The sequence below is a fragment of the Plecotus auritus genome (assembly GCF_963455305.1).
Source record: "Plecotus auritus genome assembly, chromosome: 12".
Taxonomy (NCBI): domain Eukaryota; kingdom Metazoa; phylum Chordata; class Mammalia; order Chiroptera; family Vespertilionidae; genus Plecotus; species Plecotus auritus.
The window spans coordinates 34,565,423-34,587,464 of NC_137778.1; the positions used below are offsets into that span (position 1 = coordinate 34,565,423).

Consider the following 22,042-nt stretch of genomic DNA (forward strand, 5'->3'; position numbering starts at 1 on the left):
CACAGTAGCCACTAGGGGTCACCAATAAACAGCCTTTTCCAATCAGATGGTATTTTCAGTGATTTCTATGCCATGTGTAAGAATCATCTGGCAAACAGTTTTCTTTGAATATCCTCTTAGCCAATGCCAAACTATGGTCCCTGGGATCTGGTATAGGGGGTATAGTACAACTACTGTGCTTAACCAATCATTAAAGAAGCCAGGACTTCACAGATAAAGTTACCTCGTTCCTTTGTGGTCCCACATAACATAACATGTACAACACACCCATTTTTCTTTTTCTTTTTTTAAAAATATATTCTATTGATATTTTACAGAGAGGAAGGGAGAGGGATAGAGAGTTAGAAACATCGATGAGAGAGAAACATCAATCAGCTGCCTCCTGCACACCTCCCACCGGGTATGTGCCCGCAACCAAGGCACGTGCCCTTGACCGGAATCGAACCTGGGACCCTTCAGTCCGCAGGCCGACGCTCTATCCACTGAGCCAAACCGGTTTCGGCAACACGCTCATTTTTCTTCTGCAAAGTACACTGGAGGGTACTGACAGTGTCTTCTCACTATAGTATTCTCAATCCCTATCATAGAGCAAATCTTTGTTGAATGAATGAACATCTATTTTGTAGAACTGCTATTGCTTTAGGCTTTCTCTTTGCTTTTATTTATTTTTTGCAAAGGAGAGTAATCGTATTTAAAAGCAGTGTTAGTTTGAGACTTGGTATCTGAGCCAATAATATGAGTAGTTTTCATTTGATCATAAGAGATTTCTTAAATATGTCTGAACACCTTTTCTCAGTAACTCGTTTGTGCTTAGCAGAGATTCTGCATAGTATAAAGGCAACTCTTAACTCCTTGCTCATTATAATAAAACAGGGCAAGATAAAAACAGGTCCCAACCGTTGAATTTAATTTACAAGGGCTTATTATAATGATTATATCTTTTATTTCTCTAGTTATAATCGCTGGTTATGTCAAGCAAGATCTGAGGACCTATCGGATATTGCTTCTCTAAAAGCCTTATACCAAACAGGTGAGCTTCAGGATATGGCAACTTATTCTGTTACTAATTAAGGGCCCTACCTGGCATACTGTTCGAAACTTCATTTTTCTCTGCTGTTGTCCATTTTCTATGAATAAAGTGTTTTTGTCCTAATGAAGATGGAACCTATGAAAATGTCAACTGGTAGTTGTATATCGGGCAACTTCATTTCTTCTTAATGTCCTTATTACATTTTTCCTGCTTTTAAAAGTACCATATACTTGCTATACAAAATTCAAACTTTATATAAATATACGAGTGGCTCTGCGCATGGGAGTAAGCTCTCCACAGCACTGTAGCTCGCTGCCCCACCCTCCTGCTGATTGGTCATTATCATTACAGCATAACGACCATTTGCATATTACCTCTTTATTATATAGGATAATGGAGACAGTGAAAGTTCTCAGACTCCTATTCTTTCTCCATTGTATTTTTTTCAGACAATATTTGAGTTCCATTTAGTTTTCCCGGATTACTAATGTTTTTAAAAGTTATAAGTTTAAACAAAAAGCTATATATGAAAAGATCTTTGCCTGCAACCTTACCTTTGACTGTCCTTGATTTAAAACCCATAAGAGGCCTTATCTTAAAAGTAATAAGGGCAGTCATCGAAACCTCCTAAAGGTAAACTAAAAGGTGTTTTCTAAGAAATCTGAAGATGGAATTTGAAAAACTTATGTTCCTCGCTTTCAGTCTTTTACATCTGAGTGGAATATTTTTATGAGGTTGGTGCCCAGGACAAATCCTTCTGGAATAAAGTTTCTGGGTACTGTTTACATTTCCTGTTTATAGGTGTCGATAACTGCGGTCGCACAGTGATGGTAGTGGTTGGAAGAAACATTCCAGTAACACTAATAGATATGGACAAGGTAAGCCATGGAAAGGCTGTTTTACAAATAATGTTGATTTAAAAAGAAGAATGGGGATTTGGAATCAGGGCTTAGAATGTGAGATGATTGTGTATTTCTGGCAGAGTGGCAGCCCTCGGGGTTCTGCACATCTGCATGTGTCATTTCCGTAAGTTAGGGGTTTGGTTTTGCTCTGGGAGAAACAAATACTGGGATGTCATAATGTGATCTCCAAAGTCCCATCTGCTTTGTTTGGGTATCATGTAACGGGCAAACTTTTGACTGGAATCTTTCTGTATTATCATTGAACTAATAAAGTCTGTCTTTTTTTCCTTTTTAAATTTATATTTTTATTGATTTTAGAGAGAGAAGATAGAGGGGAGGGAGGAAGAAAAGGGGGGAGAGAGAAAGAAACCTCAATTTGTGTAACACTCATTCTTATCATTAATAGTGTAATTGATGCCAATAAAAACATAGATCCTGCATTGATGTCAGTGTACACTTCCCTGAGGGTCTGGATATTCATGTATCATTTCATATAAAATACTGAGATGTGTTGTAAGGTCAAACCAGGTAACAACTGGTAGCAATTGGATCCTAATCCATGTTAATCCAGTCATGGGAATGCCAAGGACCACCTGAGGAGGAATTGGGAAACAGCCTGTTTCATAATAATCTTTCAGTTGTTACCTCTTAGCTTCCTCCTTGCCATAGTTTACAGCTACACCACTGGGTCATACTGGCCCTGCCCATATTGTATGTCTGCTTTGTGTTTGTTTCTCTTAATTTTATCTTTCTTGTAATGGAATATTTCTCTAACCGACCTGGGTTGCATTACATTTGAGTCTTTCAGAGCTCTAGAAAAGCTGCCAGCCCACGGCCATCTACTGACTCACCCTGTTCCCATTTTCATCATTCAGGTCAACAGTAAAGGTGCTAAGAAAATTAGCCCTCAGAGTGAACCATGGGAGGCGTCACTTGCAATATCCTTTTCAGTAATTCTCAGTTATAAGAGAGCCATGAGCCTCTATCTCAGTAGATACTGCAAAGACTTTCATTGAGTTCAAGCAAAAACTTCAAGAATGATTGAAAGTCTAGAAATTGTGCTAATGATTTTGATGTCATTATCCTAGAGAGGGAAAGCCTGGAAGTTGATCGAGGAACTCTTTCGAGTGATAGGAAGAGTTATTAGAACAGAGATTAGTTATTCTTCTTCATCCCTTAGGACAGTGGTTGGCAAACTGCGGCTCGCAAGCTGTGGTTTGCTGCTCTGTTGACTAACAAGTTTGCTGACCGCTGCCTTAGGACAAGAGAGAAAGGGATCGTACTGTAGCATTCATGAGAATGATTGAGCGGTGGCATGATTCACTCTCCTGGAGATCCTTCTAAAGAGAACTGATGCTCATCAGAAATGTCCATCTGCAATGCCTGGGCATAGATCAGCTTAATCTGGATTTTTCCTCTCTCTGTGCAATAGACTGCTGTGCAAAACGATTTTTACCTTTGGCTCCTCATTATCTTCTAGGCTCTTTTATACTTTATCCACGTAATGGACCACATCGCTGTGAAGGAATACGTATTAGTGTATTTCCACACACTGACAAGCGAATACAATCACCTGGACTCTGACTTCCTGAAGAAACTCTACGATGTCGTGGATGTCAAGTTAGTTATTTTTTGCAAATTATGAAGAGAGAAAGAGCTTCTTTCTTTCCTAATTGAAGCAAACATTACTGTGCATCGTGAAAGTGTATTTCATGTACAAAGATTTTTATCATTTATTGTTCAGATATTTTAATAGCTGTAGGTGCTCCCTAACTCCAATTTACCACATTTAAGTAAATTCATATGTAAACTTGAGCCTGCTTTTCAAACACCTTGGAAAATGTTTGGGGTCATGACCAACCTTTGTATATAAAATAACAAACGTGCTACCTTCTATTTATAAGGTGTTACACTTATCAAAATATATTTACAAACATTGTTTTATTTGATCTAGTGACCCATGAGTTTGTTAATTCATAATCTAATCCCAGAGATTCTAGCATCATATAAAAAAAAGCTTATCATAAATTTATTAAGTATGAATTTACTTCATCTTTCCTCTAGCTAGATAAATATAGATATATTTCAAATCTACATTTGAAAGATGGGAAAATATGGACATTCTGAAAGATGAAGGACATTGCCCAAGGTCTCATAACATTAAATGTAGAATTTGGACTTGAACCTTGGAGCCAGAAATTTTTTTTTCATTAAACTATATTTCCCTTAAAGTGATAATAGATATTTTAACCTGAATATATAGATTCTCCACTACAGCAAAGATAAAATGTCTGCTTTAATTTTTTTTCTCACTAATAGATTTCCTAAATAAAAATGCAATCCACCTTCTTGGTAGTTGTTTTATTACTGGTAGCGTCACAAAGTCTTTGTGGATTGCATTGAAAAATTGATATTGCAATTAGTGTACAAAGAAGGCAGATTACCATAAGTTTCCAACTGTCTTACTGCACCCCTTAAATCTCATCTTAATTTTCAATATTAAAGTTGTCATTACCTCACAGTCACCTCGTTAGCTTTCTCTGAATGTATGTTTTATAAGGAAGCATCACTCCACTATACTAGTAATTCTGCTTCTACCTCTAACCAACTCTTTAACTTTGAATAGGCCTCAACTGTGAAATGAAGAGTTTGTACTATTTCTCTGAAGTCCTCTCCAGTTAACGTTATGCGACCCAATGGTGATTAACAAGCTGTTGAAATAATTTCAGGCATTCCTGGGGAGGCTAGATAGAGTAGTGGATAAGAGCATGGTTCTGGAGCCATACTGCCTGCATTCAACTTCTGGCTCTACCAGTTGATGGCTTGTAACTTTTGGAAAATTAAAATAGAGACAGTGTTAGTACTCAGTTCATAGAATTGCTATGAGAATTAAGTATAAAGCCTTCGTACAATTTCTGGGACACAGTCAACTTCCTATAACTATTGTTGTAACATGATCATTGAAACTTTAGTTTCTATTTTTACTATAATTTTAAGTGGTTTTACTGTTGTTTGTAATAACCCAACCCCAGAGATTTTAGGTTCATATGAAAAATAACATTGAATAAATGCTTGTTAAATATGAATTTCCTTTGTCCTACCTATAGATGGCTGTTATGGCCTAGAAAAACATAGTATCTCCTATAAAACGGACACTTTAAATAATAAAATGTACTCTGAGTTGTTTTTGACATTTCACCTAAAATTTAATACATAAACCAGAGCTGTATAAAAACTTTTTTCCCTCTGTGAATGAATATATATACTCAGGCAAAGAGTTAATTGTCCATAATGGTGACTGGTTTGGGGCATGACTTATACTGACCCTTTTTTTTATTTTAAATCAGGTATAAGAGGAATTTGAAGGCTGTTTATTTTGTTCATCCAACATTTCGTTCAAAGGTACAGTATTTTTCCTTTTAACTAAATCATGAATTTAAATGCACTGCATGCTAGCATATTAAGACACATATATATGTCTTAAAGACATATATATATATATATATATATATATATATATATATATGTCATAAATCCTAATTCTTTTTTTTTTTTTTAAATATATTTTATTGATATTTTACAGAGAGGAAGGGAGAGGGATAGAGAGTTAGAAACATCGATGAGAGAGAAACATCAATCAGCTGCCTCCTGCACGCCCCCTACTGGGGATGTGCCCGCAACCAAGGTACATGCCCTTGACCGGAATCAAACCTGGGACCCTTCAGTCCCCAGGCCGACGCTCTATCCACTGAGCCACACCGGTTAGGGCATAAATCCTAATTCTTGCTGTCGCACTGTGACTGTTAATTTCTTTGTTTGCCCTTCCTTGTTAAGTGATCTTGAGCTGTGGTCCTGATGTTGGTCTCATTTAATTCTAGTATCTTTGTAAACAGTCCTCACAAGCCATGACTTCTCCATCTTTTCTTCTTGCTCTTTGTTCATCCGGACGTTGCTCATGTTGTTGGTACAGAATTCACTTTCCTTCCTCTGCTCATGGCTAACTTACATGTCCTCCAGATCTCAGCTCTACAATTACTTTGCATAGAAAACCTTCCCTGACCAGTCCTATACCTAGTAGGTACTCCTGCATTGTACCCCCTTGAGCCAGAAGTTGAACGCAGGCAGTATGGCTCCAGAACCATGCTCTTATCCACTACTCTATCTAGCCTCCCCAGGAATGCCTGAAATTATTTCAACAGCTTGTTAATCACCATTGGGTCGCATAAGGTTAACTGGAGAGGACTTAGAGAAATAGTACAAACTCTTCATTTCACAGTTGAGGCCTATTCAAAGTTAAAGAGTTGGTTAGAGGTAGAGGCAGAATTATAGTGGAGTGATGCTTCCTTATAAAACCCACATTCAGAGTAAGCTAAGGGAGTACATTTTATAGTCTTCTATCATGATTATGTTTTTAATTCAAATCACATGTTTTATTTTCTGCCTTGTATGTTAGCCTCCAAGATGATGAGTTAGAATCTAGCCATCTGGCTCACAGCTCTATCCCTAATATGTGATCCTACATCTTGACTTCATCAAGACATCTAGTCCTTTGGTCCTTTTACTGAAAATGACATCTCTTTTTTGTCCTGATTTCCCCCCCTATTCAGCCTAACACCCATGTTCCATCATTTCAGCCACTCTTGTCAGTGCCTAAATAACCTATAACCTCTCACCCTTTCATCACCCTTGCCCACTAATCTTGAGATAGTACATCATTCTGCTTTCATCACTCCCATATCTGGGTTGCTGAGCACTGATGGAGAAATCGGCAGAGCCACGGGATTTGGACTGCTGAGCAGACTTGGGGCTTGATCTGCAGGAGGCCCTTTGATTGTTCGCTTGACAGTGACCCAGTGTGGCTGTCTGCTCTCCTCAAGCCCCGACCTGCCAGCAGTGCTCACTCCAGCAGATGCTTGCCTTGGTCTTAAGATCATAGAAACCTCAGTAAGGAACTCCCTATCTTCTCCCTCGCACCCCAAACCTACCTGCCATCTAGTCCTTTCATTACCTCCTTGTTCTGTCACAAAAGTGTTTCTTAATGAAGGGCAGTCCCTCTCCCTGAGCACTGGATCCCATGGTAATAACAATAGCTAACGTTGTCGAAGCACTTACTCTCTGCCAGTTCTTCCTGTCAATCATCTTGTGTAAGCCTTATAATAATATATCTCTGTGTAGGTGGTAGTCATATTCCCACTTTACAGACAAGGAAATTGATGCTTAGAGAGACTAAATTGCTTGTTCAAGGTAAGCAACTAATAGGTAGCAAAGGCAGGATTTGAATCTAGGCATTTTAATTCCAGGGCCTGCACTCATAACTACACAATACATTTCCATCTCCTCAGGAAGCTCTCTCCTGTAATTCTCCTCTTTCCCACTTTTCTGGATCTAACTCATCAATTTTTAAACATGCTAAAGCAGCCTTGGGCAAACTACGGCCCGCGGGCCGGATCCGGCTGTCTATCCGGTTCTCTTACTCTCCCCTCCGCTCCTTTACTTTGAATTTATATTAGTTCACACAAACACTCCATCCATGCTTTTGTTCCAGCCCTCCGGTCCAGTTTAAGAACCCATTGTGGCCCTCGAGTCAAAAAGTTTGCCCACCCCTGTGCTAAAGTCTCCAGTTATCTCTCTTCTTCTTTTAATGTAATTTATGTTCTATGCTCACACATTTTCGTTTTTCATACATCTTAAATTACTCTGTCTGGTTTGAATTCCACTGTGGCTGCTCACACCAAAATCACTGGTCATCTCTGTTACTAAACCCAGTAGACACTTTTCTGTCTTTGTGTAACCTGTTTCCCTGTAGCCTTGGACACAGTTGACCACTTCTTCCTCCAAACACTTTGGCTTCTTTGAAACCTAATGAGCCTTGTTTTCCTCCTACTTCTAGCTCCTCCTGCTCAGGTTCCTCTGCTCCCCTCTTTCTCTGCTCCTCCTTTGAGTATTAGTGTTCCCGAACCCTCTCCCCTCTTCTTTCATTCTGTACCTTCTTTCCTTTCTGTGTCTTTAACAACCCTCCAGAATATAGGCAATTCCCAAATACAAGTCTTGGAGAGGCAGTAAAGCCTAATGTTTAAAAGCAAGGGTTTAGGTTGAGGTAATAATGGAGGTTTTAATCCCAGCTCTACCAATTACCAGCTTCTCATCCCAGGCAAGTTATGCTTTCATTTCACCTTCTATAAGATGGGAGTGATAATAGTACCTACCTTGTTAGGGTGTCGGAAGGATGAAAGTAATGTAAAATGCTTAAAACATTCACTGACCCAGATTGAATCCCAGCTCTACCAATTACCAGCTTCTCATCCTAGGCAAGTTATGCTTTCATTTCACCTTCTATAAGATGGGAGTGATAATAGTACCTACCTTGTTAGGGTGTTGGAAGGATGAAAGTAATACATGTAAAATGCTTAAAACATTCACTGACCCAGATTGAACACTCAGCAAACGTTAGCTATCATCATCATTCCTGTATTTAGACCTGCATGTTAAAATACTGACTAGATACCTTCACTTAGAGGTCCCATAGGCCTCTGAAGTTCAGCATGTCTTCCTTCCTTCCTAAACTGCTTTTTATATTCTTTATCTTAGTAAATGGGACCACTGTCTACCGAGGTACCCGAGCCAGAGACCAGGGAGGCATCCTTGGGTACTTTCCCTACCTCACCTCTCACCACATTACATCAGTTCTGTGTGCCTACTGTTATCCAAATCCATGCCTGTGTCTTCAGGCCTGACTAGTGAAGGTTTCTTACCCAGCTAATATTGTAGAATATTTACTGTAGGGTCCTTTGCAAAAGTTTGCCAAGACCTGGTCTTAGGCAAAAAGAAAAGAAAAAAGGAATCTGAGTATATGAGTGGGGTTTAGAGGTGAAAAAATGACTTGTTTGGGCATAAAAACCCAGGATTTACTGATTAATTAGATTGTAGGAGTGAGAGAAAGGACTGTGTCATCCATGGCTCCCAGGTGGCATCAGATATAGGATCATGGGTTGGGAAATACATATTTTAATATATTTTATTGATTTTTACAGAGAGGAAGGGAGAGGGATAGAGAGTTAGAAACATCGATGAGAGAGAAACATCGATCAGCTGCCTCCTGCACAACCCCTACTGGGGACTGATCCTGCACCCAAGGTACATGCCCTCGACCGGAATCGAACCCAAGACCCTTTAGTCCGCAGGCTGATGCTCTATCCACTGAACCAAACCGGTTAGGGCTGGGAAATATTTTTGAGAGTCAACATCAAGTAAACTGAGCTTTAGCCCTAAATGTTCATGAATAAAATCCGAGAGGCTTAGAGCAGAGAGGACAACGGCAGACAGAGCCCTGGCTGGCATCAGGGGAGGAGACTGGGAAGTAAATCTGAAAATCAACAAGGAAACCAAGATTTGACTAATGCCGTGGGAGCCAGTGGATGGGAAAAGCATCAAAGACGGTGGAAATGGTCTTTATTTTAGAGGATTGTGGAGAAATTAAGTAAGAGCAGTAGTGAAAAGTCCTCGTCGTATTTCATAATTAAGAGATGAGTGAAGACTTCAGTGAGGGATGTTTCCCACTTTGGGGTTTCTCATGGTTTACAGAATTCTTGTTGAGTTTCTCATCCAAATATAATTAAAATTTGCATGAAGATTTTAAGTAATTATTTCAAAATTGCACATTTCCTTTTGGTTCCTCTGAGTTAGAACAGCACAATAAGTTCTAATTAATTGCTCCTGGGAGCACTGCTTGTGAAGTCAGTTACATGAAGGACTTTTCCTTCTCTTCATTCAGTTAAGTTCTGATTACATGCTTGTCTGTTTCCTGAAGTCTCATCAGCCATTTATTTTTTGTTCATCTAGTAGCTACTAAAAGTTTTTCTTTAATATAGACAAACAGAAGGATTAGCTTGATCTTCATTATGTCTTTGCCAATAATGTCTGCTCTCCCCACTTCCATTCAATATTGTATTCAGTGTAATATGGCAAGGAAAACAAAATCCATCTAGATTTAGAAAGGAATAAATAAAACTGTCTCGTTATTCATAGAGGACATGATCATCTATTTAGAAAACCCTATGGGACCCCAGAAAAGCTACTAGAACTAATGAGTAAGTTTTATTAAGGTTTCAGGGTTTACTATCACTATTCAAAAATTAATTATATATAGATTAGCAATGAACAATTAAATTGAAATTTAAAAGGTAATATCATGATCACGAAGTACTTAGGGATAAATATGACAGAAGATGTGAAAGACTTGTACACTTAGAAGTTAAGTATACTGAAAACATTGAGAGATGTGAAAGGACATCTAAATGAACGATTAAAAGATTTAATACCGGTAAATTGTCAACTCTTGCTAAATCTATAGATTCAATTCAATCTCAACCAAAATTTTAGCAAGATTTTTTGTAGAAATTGACCAATCAAAATGCAAAGCATCTAAAATAGTCAAAACAACATTGGAAAAGAAGAACAAAGCTAGAAAACCAACACTACCTGCTTTCAAAGCTTATTCTATGGCTACAGTACTCAGGACATTGAGTTACTGGCATAAAGAGAGACAAATATATCAGTGGAGTAGAATAGAGAATCCAGAAATAGACTCACATATATGTGGTTACTTGATTTTTGACAGAAGTACCAAGTTAGATCAGTGGAAAAAGATAGTCTGTCTGTTTAACAAATGATAGTGGAACAATTGGGTATCGATATGCAAAATAATGACCTTTGCTTTATGTGTTGCATCATATACAACAACTAAGTGAAAATGAATTAAAGACCTAAATGTAAAACTTAAACTGTTAAACTTATAGAAGAAAATATAGGAGAGAAAGCTTTGTGGCCTTGAGCACAGCAAAGATTTCTTAGATGCAATACCAAAAGCATAATCCAAAGAATTGGACTTCATCAAATTTAAAAACTTTGCCCTTTTAAAGATAGTTATGAGAATGAAAAGATAAGCCACAGCCTGAGAGCAAAATCTTAAGCATTTATCTGATAAAGGACTTATCTTTAGAATATGCAAAGAACTCTCACGTGTCAATAATGAGCAAACAACTCAGTTTAGAAGTGGGCAAAAGATTTGTACAGATACTTCAATAAAAAAACACATATCCCTATGGCAAATAAGCACATGAAAAGATGTTCAAGAGAATTAGTCATTAGGAAAGTGCAAATTAAACTAAAATGAGGTATTATTATATTTCTATTAGGATGGCTAAACTTTGAAAGACTAACCATACCAAATGTTGGTGAGAGTGTGGAAGAGCTGAAACTCATACAGTGCTGATCAGAATATAAAACATTAGAGAGACTTTGGAACACTTTGGCAGTTTAAAGAGTTAACCATACACCTACTCTGTGATTCAACCTTTCCACTCCTAGGCATTTACCCAAGACAAGTGAAAACATATCCATACAATTGTTCATAGCAGCTTTATTTGTGATAGCCAATAACTAGAAACATCCCATATGCCGTTCACTGGGAGAATTGATAATAACAGTGTGGTATAACCATATAATAGAACACTGCTCAGCCATAAAAAAGAATGAATTATTGATATATTCAGCAACATGAATGAATCTCAATTATGCTGAGTAAAAAAAAGCCAGACAAAAAATTTTATGTAATGTATGATTCCCTTCATATAACATTTTAGGGAATACAAACTAGTGTATAATTAGAAAAAGCAGAGCAGTGATGACCTGTGGACAGGGAGTAGGGGTGGGTGGGAGGGGTTACAAAGGACCCTGAGAACCTTTGGGAGTGATACGTGTGTTCAATTTCTTGATTATGATGATGGTTTCATGCATATATACATGTAAAAACTTAACAAATTGTATACTTTCAATTTGTGCAGTTTATCGTATGTCTATTTTATCTTGTTTTAAAAAATACTGTATTGAGATACCACTAGATTGGCTAAATTTTAAAAGACTAATATCAAATGGCCAATGATGTAGAGCAAGTGGAATTTTTTTTACATTTTATGTGGGAAAGCGAAATTGTGCAACCGTTTTCAAAACGGTTTACATTTTTTTCATAAACTAAATATATACCTAGTATGTGATCCAGCAATTTCACTGCTGGGTATTTATTCAAGTGAAATGAAAACATACACACATAAAAAAAGACTTCTACAAGAATATTTACAGCAGCTCTTGTTTCCAACAGCCCAGGTGTCCAATAGGATTAGAAATCATTAAGTCTGGTATATTCTTGTAATGGACTATTTCTTGGCAGAAAAAGAAAACATACCCCTGATACACACAGCAGCATGAAAGAATCTTAAACATCACACTGAGTGGAAGGAGCCTCGCACGAAAGAGTCATACTGAGTGATTCCATTTACGTGGGATTCTAGAGCCGGCAAAGCTAATCCGTGGTAGAAAAAATTAAGTGTTTGCCTCTGGGGAGGCGCACTGTCTAGGGTGATGGTGTGCCTTTGTCTAAAGAGTGAAAGTATGCTTAAATCTGTGCATTTCATCGAATGTAAATTTGAAGCGAAAGAAACTAAACAACTATTGAACAAGTTAAGATATGAATGCTGTATTTCATATTTATGAAAATATGTAGCCACTGTTTGCTAAGATTTTTTTTTAATCTTCACCCAAGGATATTTTTGCCATTGATTTTTTTTTTTTTAGAGATAGTGGAGGGGAGGGGGGAGGGGGAGAGAAAGAGAGAGAAACATCTATGTGAGAGAGACACATATATTGGTTGCCTCCCGCACGCGCCCCGACCAGGACTGGAGTCCGAGCCTGCAACCGAGACATGTGCTCTGACCAGAAATCGAATCCGAGACCCTTCGGTCCATAGGCCAATGCTCCAACCACTGACGCAGACTGGCCAGGGCTGTTTGCTAAGATTTTACCTTAATCCTTCCACCCCAATACTAGAGAGTCAATAAATGTCAGTCCTTCGTGTGACATCAATGGAGAGACGTTACTAGAAATTTCAGTGTTAGAGCCACTAGCCTTGGCTGTCACGCCATTGGAATGGCTTCAGCTAGGAGTCAGGGTGAGCGCAGGGTGGGCAGAGGCTGAGGACCAGGTCTGTAAAGTGACAGTCATCCTGTTGCCTCTCAGTAATATTTTGGGGAAATGAGGGAGTGAGAGAATAAAACCCATGTATAATGAAATCCACTCTTGTTTTATGCTAAGTCAAAAACTATAATTGGAGTGTTTCTCATTATAATATAATGAGATGAAATCAAGGGGGTAATAAAGCAATCGAATCACGCTGTTCTGATTTCCATACTCCTCAGATTTTTTTCCAGGCCACTCCACCCAGAGTGATAATTGACTGCACATATAAATCACTACTCTTTTTCTCCTTTGAAACTTGCTAATAGAATGCAAGCTAATGGAATTTAATCCCATCCTTGATTCTGGCTCCAGTGGATTACTGTGTACACCATTACTTGTGTGAACCATCTTTTTCTTGTGTGAACCATCTTGTTTGTGATCCTGTGTTCTTGGTTTTATGTCTGTAAAGAACTGGATCAAATAATCTCTAGCATTCACAAACGATCCCAGCAGTCCTTTTCAAATTTTTAATTTTCAGTTTCTTAAAATAGTAGATACTAAGGAATTCAATTTACCCAATAAATGTGTATTTATAACTTATAAATAAACCAAGCTTTATAAAACTAAAATGGAAAAAGCAAAGAGTGTTCTTGAGTCTCCCTGAACAGAAAACTTTTAACTGGGTTTCCGCTTCTGTCTACTTTGAGTAATTTTCTCTTGCTAATACCTGAAGGATGTGAAGGAGGAAAGGGGAGAAAATCTTCTTTCAAAGATTGTACGATTCTTCCCCGACCCAATCTTCTCTTTGAATTTCCCACCTACCCCATGTCTCTGTGATGCAGCACATTCAAGAGTCCTTTCATAGACGTGTGTATTTAAGAATCATTTAAAATTATTGAGAGCTAACCTGCTCGATGTTTGGATTAGGAAACTGAGTTTCAGACTGAAGAACAGTTTACTTTTATAGTTGTAGACAGACTTGTGTCACCATATACTGCTCGCATAGGAGCATAGTGACGCAATGGAAACCAAGCCTCGCGGGACACAGCTCCTTACTGCAGGGCCTAGTCGTCAGCACACTAATGCGTCTCTTTCTTTATGTTTTTATTTATTTTATTTTTTTAAATATATATTTTATTGCTTTTTTACAGAGAGGAAGGGAGAAGGATAGAGAGTTAGAAACATCGATGAGAGAGAAACATCAATCAGCTGCCTCCTGCACACCTCCCACTGGGGATGTGCCCGCAACCAAGGTACATGCCCTTGACCGGAATCGAACCTGGGACCTTTCAGTCCGCAGGCCGACGCTCTATCCACTGAGCCAAACTGGTTAGAGCTAGTGCGTCTCTTTCTTTAAATGCTGGTCACGATCATCTAAACGAATCACACCGTCACTGATAGACAGCACCCTGCGTTTTGAAAAGCACTGCTTATTACAAGATGCTTCTGAGCTCAGTTTCAATTTTGAAATGCAGTTTTTATCTATTATAAATTCTCAAACTCATGTATTTCTAAGCTCTCGCCACTGGCTTAAATGATTTTCTCTTCTATTAATCAGGTATCAACATGGTTTTTTACCACCTTTTCTGTCTCAGGACTGAAGGACAAAGTCCACCATGTGGACAGCCTCCACCAGCTGTTTTCTGCCATCTCGCCAGAACAGATCGACTTTCCTCCTTTTGTCCTTGAATATGACGCCAGGGTGAGTACCAGGAGTTCTCCCTGCCCTGCTGCAGGCTCCTAACTGCTCTGCAGAGCAGGGCTTATAGGGGCATCCTTCCATTGTAAGGTGATATAATGCAATTAGTGTGTTTTTATAAACTTGATTGTATCAGCTAACATTCTTAGGAAAACACTTTATCCTAAAAGAAGGCTTTTCCCCCTATAAACTTTTCAGTGGCAGATTTCTCTGCAATAATTTTGAAGCCAGTCCTGGGTTGTGTTGTGAATTTGTCTACCATCTTTCAGACATACCTCTGCCTACTTACCTTAAGATTAAAGGGCTATTCATCTCCATAAATAGAACCAGAAGAATCGATTGTTGTCCATTTTCAGTATTAATTGTAAATCAGGTAGCCTGTCTTAGTCTTTATTAAAAGTTTCATTTTGCTTGGCCAAAAGATCCTCAGTTTCCTTATTTAATTGTTGCTGGTTACATATCTTTATGCATGAACCAGGGAAGATATTGGAAAGCTATATTAAGTTTGAAGTGAATTATTCTTCCTTAATTATCGAACAACATGAATACAGTAAGATAAATATCCTGCAACACATTTTCTCTCTAACGTCTTTAACTTCAGCTATGATTTCTGTTCTTCTTTATTTTAAGAGTATTTCATGTGTTCTGATGGCTAATAAAATCTTACGGTTGGCGTGGCCAACATGGCTCAGTGGTTGAGCATCAAATTAGGAACTAAGAGTCATATTTTGATTCCCGGTCAGGACACATGCTGGGGTTTCGGGCTCGATCCCCAGTGTGGGGCGTGCAGGAGGCAGCCGATCAATGATTCTCTCTCATCATTGATGTTTCTATCTCTCTCTTCCTCTCCCTTCCTCTCTGAAATCAATTTAAAAAAATATGTATGTGTATATATACTTATATTTAACAAAAAGACTGGGTAGACTTAGTGCTCCTCACCAGCTGTCATGTAAACATACCATAGAGCAGTGCCATTTTCATCCTGCCCCTCACTTTCCATTTCCAACTGCTATCTTACATTAATGCTATACATTTTCTGTTTAAGGTTTCCTGAGAAATACATTGTTTGTCAAAGAAATGCTTTCCTTAAAAATGAGAAATGGGAAATGAATCTTCAATCTTATAAATGGAATCTAGAATCCATCTCCTATAAAGTTAACTGCTTTGATTTTTATTAAGATAAAGTTAGCCAGAATGAGGTCAAGAAATTTCCCTGACATGGATGCAGTGCTTCCTACATTTGACATTAAAGCTCTGGCATTTAATTCTCTATTTTGATCTTGAAGTAAGCGCCCTGAGACCTGTCATTGGTACAAGCCTGGACACTCGGGCATGTAATGGAGAAGACTCATTTCTGCCAAGAAAGTTATGGTTATTAAATGCTTCAGCAATCGTCCCTTTTGTTTTGTGACTCTATGTTAAGATTCAGCACTCAGTAAGATAACGCAGTCTAACAACAAAGAATCTGTGCGCTATATTCCATTAGCCATGGATTCAAACGTGGCTCTGCTGGTGACCAGCTAGGTGGCCTGTGTGAGCCTCAGGTTCCTTTTCTGTAAAACGAGGGTGTCACCTACTTCATAGCATTCTATGAGGATGTAAAGGGGTAAGGAAAGAAAAATGCTGATAAGGTTTCTAGCATATAGAATATTCAGTAAGTGGTAATGTTATTAAAACAATCATATCATCCTGATCACCTCTACCTATTGTGCCCCAACTCTCATTACCAGGGAACTGCTCTGATGGCTTGCGCTAGACATTTTATATGTATTAAGTCGTTGACTCTAAATCCCTTTCTTTTATGTTCCCAGTTAAAGTGATCTTATGACGTAGGGTTCTTGTCTTTTTTTCTTTCCACAGGAAAATGGGCCTTACTATACATCGTATCCCCCATCACCAGACTTGTGACCTGCCATCTCCCAGCCCTGGTTTCAAGGACACCACCCTCTCCACGGATCACTCCCTGCTGAAGTGATACTCATTTTTGCGTACAGATCCAGAGAGCCTTTTGTGCCCACCTCTCTGGTATTTTTTTATTGACTGTATATTTTCTGGCACATAAGCAGTCTGAAAATGGTACGCCATTCTGAATTGCACACTTATTTTAACTTTGTATATTTGTATCAAATGAAAATGTTCATTTGTAGAGGGTTGTTCATAGAAATTGGGGAGCAACTTTTGAGTATCTTCAGTTTCCTGAAAGGACCCTGGATTCTCCATTAGACAAGCCACCCATGTCACTCATATCCTCTCTTTAACATTGCATGCTTCCTTTGTGTACTTGAGCCTGTCTCAAAATATATAGAACCAATGTATGCTGACCGGATGCATTATTTGCTTCAGATCCTGGCATCACGTTTTATACAGATTAGGTGGTTATGATAAAAGCGAATTGTCTGGGACCAAGGATTTGGAAATGATCTGATGAGAAACGTCAACATCATTAGCTAAATATAGGTCTTAGAATTTTACTGCACCAGTTAAGATGAAGATTTAAGAACTAAAGTTCCTTGGAGCATATGGTTTGTTAAGATTGTTCGGGTCTCAGCAGCGGGGGAAACAGGAAGGTGGTAGGGATCTTCAGCCTTTTTCCTATAATCCTGGGTGATTCGGTCTCCTTGTTCAAGAGGACCGAGCATATTGGCACCCTGACGTGGAGGGCATCTCCTGGACTCCATCAGAGTCATGTATGGACTTCCCAGAGTCATGTATGGCTCTTAGAACTGCCCCCTGTGAGGACCCTTCCTAGTTCCCACGTCAGTGTGGAGGGAGTGTGTGCATGGACCAGAATTCTAAACCACGTTTGTCACTCAGGCTCTCCCTGTGCCTTAGCTTGCTTGTGGGTAAAAGCAGAATTATGCCCCCTACCTCACAGAGGTATCATGAGGCAGCAGTTAGAAAGGGCTTTTTGATGTCTTTGATGAAGAACGCTAGGGGAGTCCTTGGGGTAGGGTGTCTTCAGTTAGCTTTTTTAGGGATAATAAATATGCTTTGGGGAGTGCTACCAGCCATGCCTCTGTCCTTGGCATCTTTAGAGTGACTTTCTTTTCTTTTGGGACAAGAGCTGTTAGAGCAAAAGCCCAACCCTGAGGACCTCCTTCCCCTTTGTTCAGATTTCTTCTGGCCTCCTCCCCCAGCACTGCACTTTAATGACAGACATCTGCTAGCCATTTTAAGCATTTCTTCTTCAATTAAGGTCACACCACTATCATTTCCATCTGGGTGTCTTCGTCCCCTCCATCTCCTTCACCCTGGCATGTCCATTGGCATTTTGGAGAAGCAAGTGTAGACATCTTCTGGTCTAAAGTGCTCAAGATCGGTGCTCCCAGGGGTCTGTTCCCTTTGCCCAAATTAATTCTTCAGTGGAAGTAAAAGAAACAACTTCTCGTTGTTTGTGAGAGAGAAGTCCCCTTGGGTTGTGTTAACTGCACCCCCTATTTTCCCATATACATGAGACGGGGCTTTACATTTCTAAGATACGCGCGCCTACCTTCTGCGTGTAGTGGATACATTTGCTTTCTGTGGGAAATCAAAACCGCTTGTTCCTATGTATTGCTTGTTTGTTAAGGACTTCCTGATGACTTAGGTCATCGGGTCCAGCGAGCCAGTCAGATGTCTGGTGTTAAGCTTCCTCTCGAATAGTAATCCCTTAACCCCGTGAGCCTTGAGCCTTGAGAATCTGAAAAATTAACTTCATCTGTTCCAGGCAATTGTTAGGTCATGTTTGAGGCATCTTTTCCCTGGAGGCAGTTATAAAAATATGCCAGCTTTTCTTGGTTAAAGCTGGACTTGGCTCCTTCACATTGGCACCTGGCCCGAATCATTTCCTCTATAGATAACAGAGGCTGCAAGCTACTTTGCCATTTGAATGGAAATACATTTACATGTACAGTTTCTTATAGGCAATCATTTTGAAAGGGTGTCCCTTTGTGGTGTGTAACACCACAGTAGTTCAGTGACACAAGCAGAAGTCTCCATACACTGAGATTCTAGTTCAATGGACGTCCTAGGGTAGAAAGGTTGTACAGGACTACATACATGTCAACCGCATTTCATAATTAAATGGAGACTAAAGCTAAGGACTGCTCTTCTCAATGAAACTAAATTTGGTGTGGGACCAAGTTCGTGCTGTTATGCTGCCTGAAGTGTTATGTAATGAAGTTGTTTCTCGGTGTACCGAGATCCCAGGAGTGGAACACAGTGACCTGGATATTGAAACGATTAAGTAATGCTCAGTGTCTATCTGCCTCTGTGGAGCGGTGGATGCCTGGACAACACACGCCATGTTCAAGGACGGACTTGAGGATGAAAGGGTGACTGGGTGGGGATGACCACTAGCATCTGATGTTAATTCAAAGCACCACCCAGTCCTTAATCCAATTAAACTTTGGTCATGCCAAATGCTTAGTTGAATTGAAGAAACAACTTACAAGACATTAAGTTAATCCATTAATTAATTCATGCAAAGCATAATATGATTTTTAAAACAGGTATCTTTCTTGCTTCAGCATATATTTGGATTCTTCTGAACTCATCTATATCTAAGTTTCTTGACAGCAAAAATAACCTCTTGAAAAAAGCTTGGTTTTTATTAGACTCTTAGTGTTTAGAGGCCAAAGTGGTTCATATTTTAAAGATTTTGCTTTAATATATATCGTAGTTCATTGGCTGGTGCTCTATTTATTTATTTTTTATTTTTTTAAGGAATCCATCTCCAGTAGTTTGAGAGTGGTCAACAGAGAATTTTCAGAATATTTTTGATAAGAAAAAATGGATGTAGATTTTTTTATCAAATATCTGAAATCTAGAAGGATTAAAATATCTCCTATTTGTAGAGATGGATGAGTATAATCACTTTAGTAGAAAAAAATGGTTAGCCTATTTCTATTTGTTTTCTATTTGTTCAGATATTGTTTAATGAATTCAAACTGTAGGTAATGGTTTAAACTTTTCTTTGCAACAGTTAATAGGAAAGCGATAAAGTGTAGCTTCAGTATAAGCTAAAAACCATTGTTTGTGTTTCCCCTCGTACAGTGTGTATGTATGTATGTATTATAGAATTTACATTGCCTACCATATGATCAGAAATTATTAGAATTTGAAGTATTAGAAAGAAGAATTGTATGGTTCTAGGTGCGGTGGATTGATTGTATTAAGGACCAACAATACTACAGCATATAAACCTCTAAAATTGGGATTAGCCACGCAGTTTCTGATTGTGGTTCCCTGAAGTTATGGTCATTATAATTAACATGCAGGAGAGTTTGTAGCTGTACTGACAATTTGGTATATACCTCATGGTAGATAATTGATTCTTGGTTTGCGATTGCCTGAGCCCATGAAGAATAAAGGAGGGTTCTATCTGTAATCTAGGTCATATAAAAAAATAAAAAACTCAGAAATTATAAGGATTGCCTAGTCGGCCTAACCATACACACACACACACACATACACTTCCCTCCTTTTGTCTCTCCTATCTCCCCACAAGAACTTTTTAATTAAATATTGGAATGATATTGGCTAATAAAATTATATAGGTTTCAAGTGTACGATATGTAATACATTTATGTATATTGCATTGTATGCTTATCACCCAAGGTCAATTCTCCTTCCATCACCACATATTTGACCCCCTTGACCCTTTACTCTTTCTGGTGACCACCATACTGTCTGTGAGTTTTTGTTTTTCTCATTTGTTCATTTGTTGCTTTCCTCATATGAGTGAAATCATGTGGTTTTATATCCCAACTATCAATGAAATCAAGTGGTTCTTAACATTTTTTGTCTGACTTATATCGCTTAGTATGATATTCTCAAGATCTATCCATGCTGTCCCAAATGGCAGTATTTCATCTTTTCTATGGAGAGTAGTATTCCATTGTATATATGTACCACATCTTCTTTACCCAATCGTCTGTCAAAGGACATGTCAGTTGTTTCCATGTCTTGGCCACTGTGAATAATGCTGCAATAAACATAGGGGTACATGTATCTTTACGAATAAATGTTTTCAAATTTTCAGGTAGGTACCCAGAATATCCCCACAGAATTTTTAATGGTGGTTAGTAGCATCGGTGCTGTGGTTTCTCACATATCTGGGTTCAGAACTTGGGCATGCTTCTCAACCTTTTCTGAGCCTCAGTTTTCATATTAAATAGGGATAATAATTCTCCTTGAATAATTAAGAGATGAATGCAATAATGTTCATGAAGCATGCATAGTTTTTATTTTTTTTATGCATAGTGTTTATAAGTGGTAGCTACCATCGCTTTTATTAGAAAAAATAACTAACATTTTGCTAAGGTCTTTATATCATTTTATATATTGAGTAGTAAAATCGGGATTCAAATTCAAGTCTGACTCCAAAGCTCATGCTCTTATGAAAAATAATTTAATAAAGACCATCAATATCAGTTGCTTATAAGTTTTTAATCTTAAATAATATTTTCTCAATATTCGTTATAAAATTAATGTTTCTGTGGAGGGGAAATGGCTAAGGTTCTTTTTAACAATTGTGTGAATGTGCTAGTTACCAAATTAACACAAAATAAATATAAACTTTATTTACAAGTTGTCATGCTAGGTGTGGTCTAGTAAAGGGAGAGTGGGGCCATGAGGCCAACGTGTCTATCACCCTTGCACATTTATGATCTGCAGCTAATGAGAGCATGGGATTCGCCCTGACTCGTGAGACAGTTTTTGCAGGAAAAGAATTTCCCTCCAACCAGTATTATGTTCCTGGTAGTTCTGAGAAATAGTACGCAAGCATCTTAAATTTGTGAAACATATTTGGAAAACTTGCTTTAACTGTTTTTTAAAATAGATTTTAGTAAGTCTTCTATCTTTTCCTAGTTTTCTAAATAAATTCTGAAGTTCTGAAAAATGAACAAACATACATGTGGGCTTGGTTTATTATTATTATTATTATTATTATTATTATTATTTTGCTCTTTTCTCCCATTGGGTGATGGGAAAAATAAATAGGCATGCAGCTGCAAAGCCATGCATTACAACTGGGGGTGGGGAGTAGGAAGAAGAGAAGGCAGGAAAATCAATGTCTTGCCCTGGTTTAAATACCTAATTCTCTAAATGACTTTTGGTGTTGAGTGAGATATTGATAAAGATATAAAGGATGAATATATATATATATATTTTTTTTTTAATCAAAAATCCATTCTTTGGCAAGTGAGGGAGTGCCTGGCCTAGTTTAGAAAGAAAGGCTTAGCCCTGACCGGTTTGGCTCAGTGGATAGAGCGTCGGCCTGCAGACTGAAGGGTCCCAGGTTCGATTCCGGTCAAGGGCACGTACCTTGGTTGCGGGCACATCCCCAGTGGGAGGTGTGCGGGAGGTGGCTGATTGATGTTTCTCTCTCATCGATGTTTCTGACTCTCTATCTCTCCC

General features: G+C 38.5%; 1 protein-coding gene across 3 annotated transcripts in view; it reads left to right on the forward strand.

The window, feature by feature from the left end:
• GDAP2 (ganglioside induced differentiation associated protein 2) overlaps positions 1–21,209 on the forward strand; it is a 34,604-nt gene extending 13,395 nt beyond the window's left edge. The window contains exons 9-14 of one of the 3 annotated variants that reach the window (XR_013959510.1): positions 954–1,030; positions 1,832–1,908; positions 3,413–3,552; positions 5,280–5,334; positions 14,538–14,644; positions 16,502–16,961. Coding sequence is in view for 2 of the 3 variants with exons in the window: in XM_080649398.1 (XP_080505524.1) it covers positions 954–1,030; positions 1,832–1,908; positions 3,413–3,552; positions 5,280–5,334; positions 14,501–14,644; positions 16,502–16,549 (541 nt within the window). In the remaining variant the exon portion in view is untranslated. Of the gene's footprint in view, positions 1–953; positions 1,031–1,831; positions 1,909–3,412; positions 3,553–5,279; positions 5,335–14,500; positions 14,645–16,501 lie in introns of all 3 variants that reach the window. The other 2 variants (XM_080649398.1, XM_080649399.1) reach the window with 2 other exon arrangements.
• The last annotated feature ends 833 nt before the right edge of the window (positions 21,210–22,042 follow it).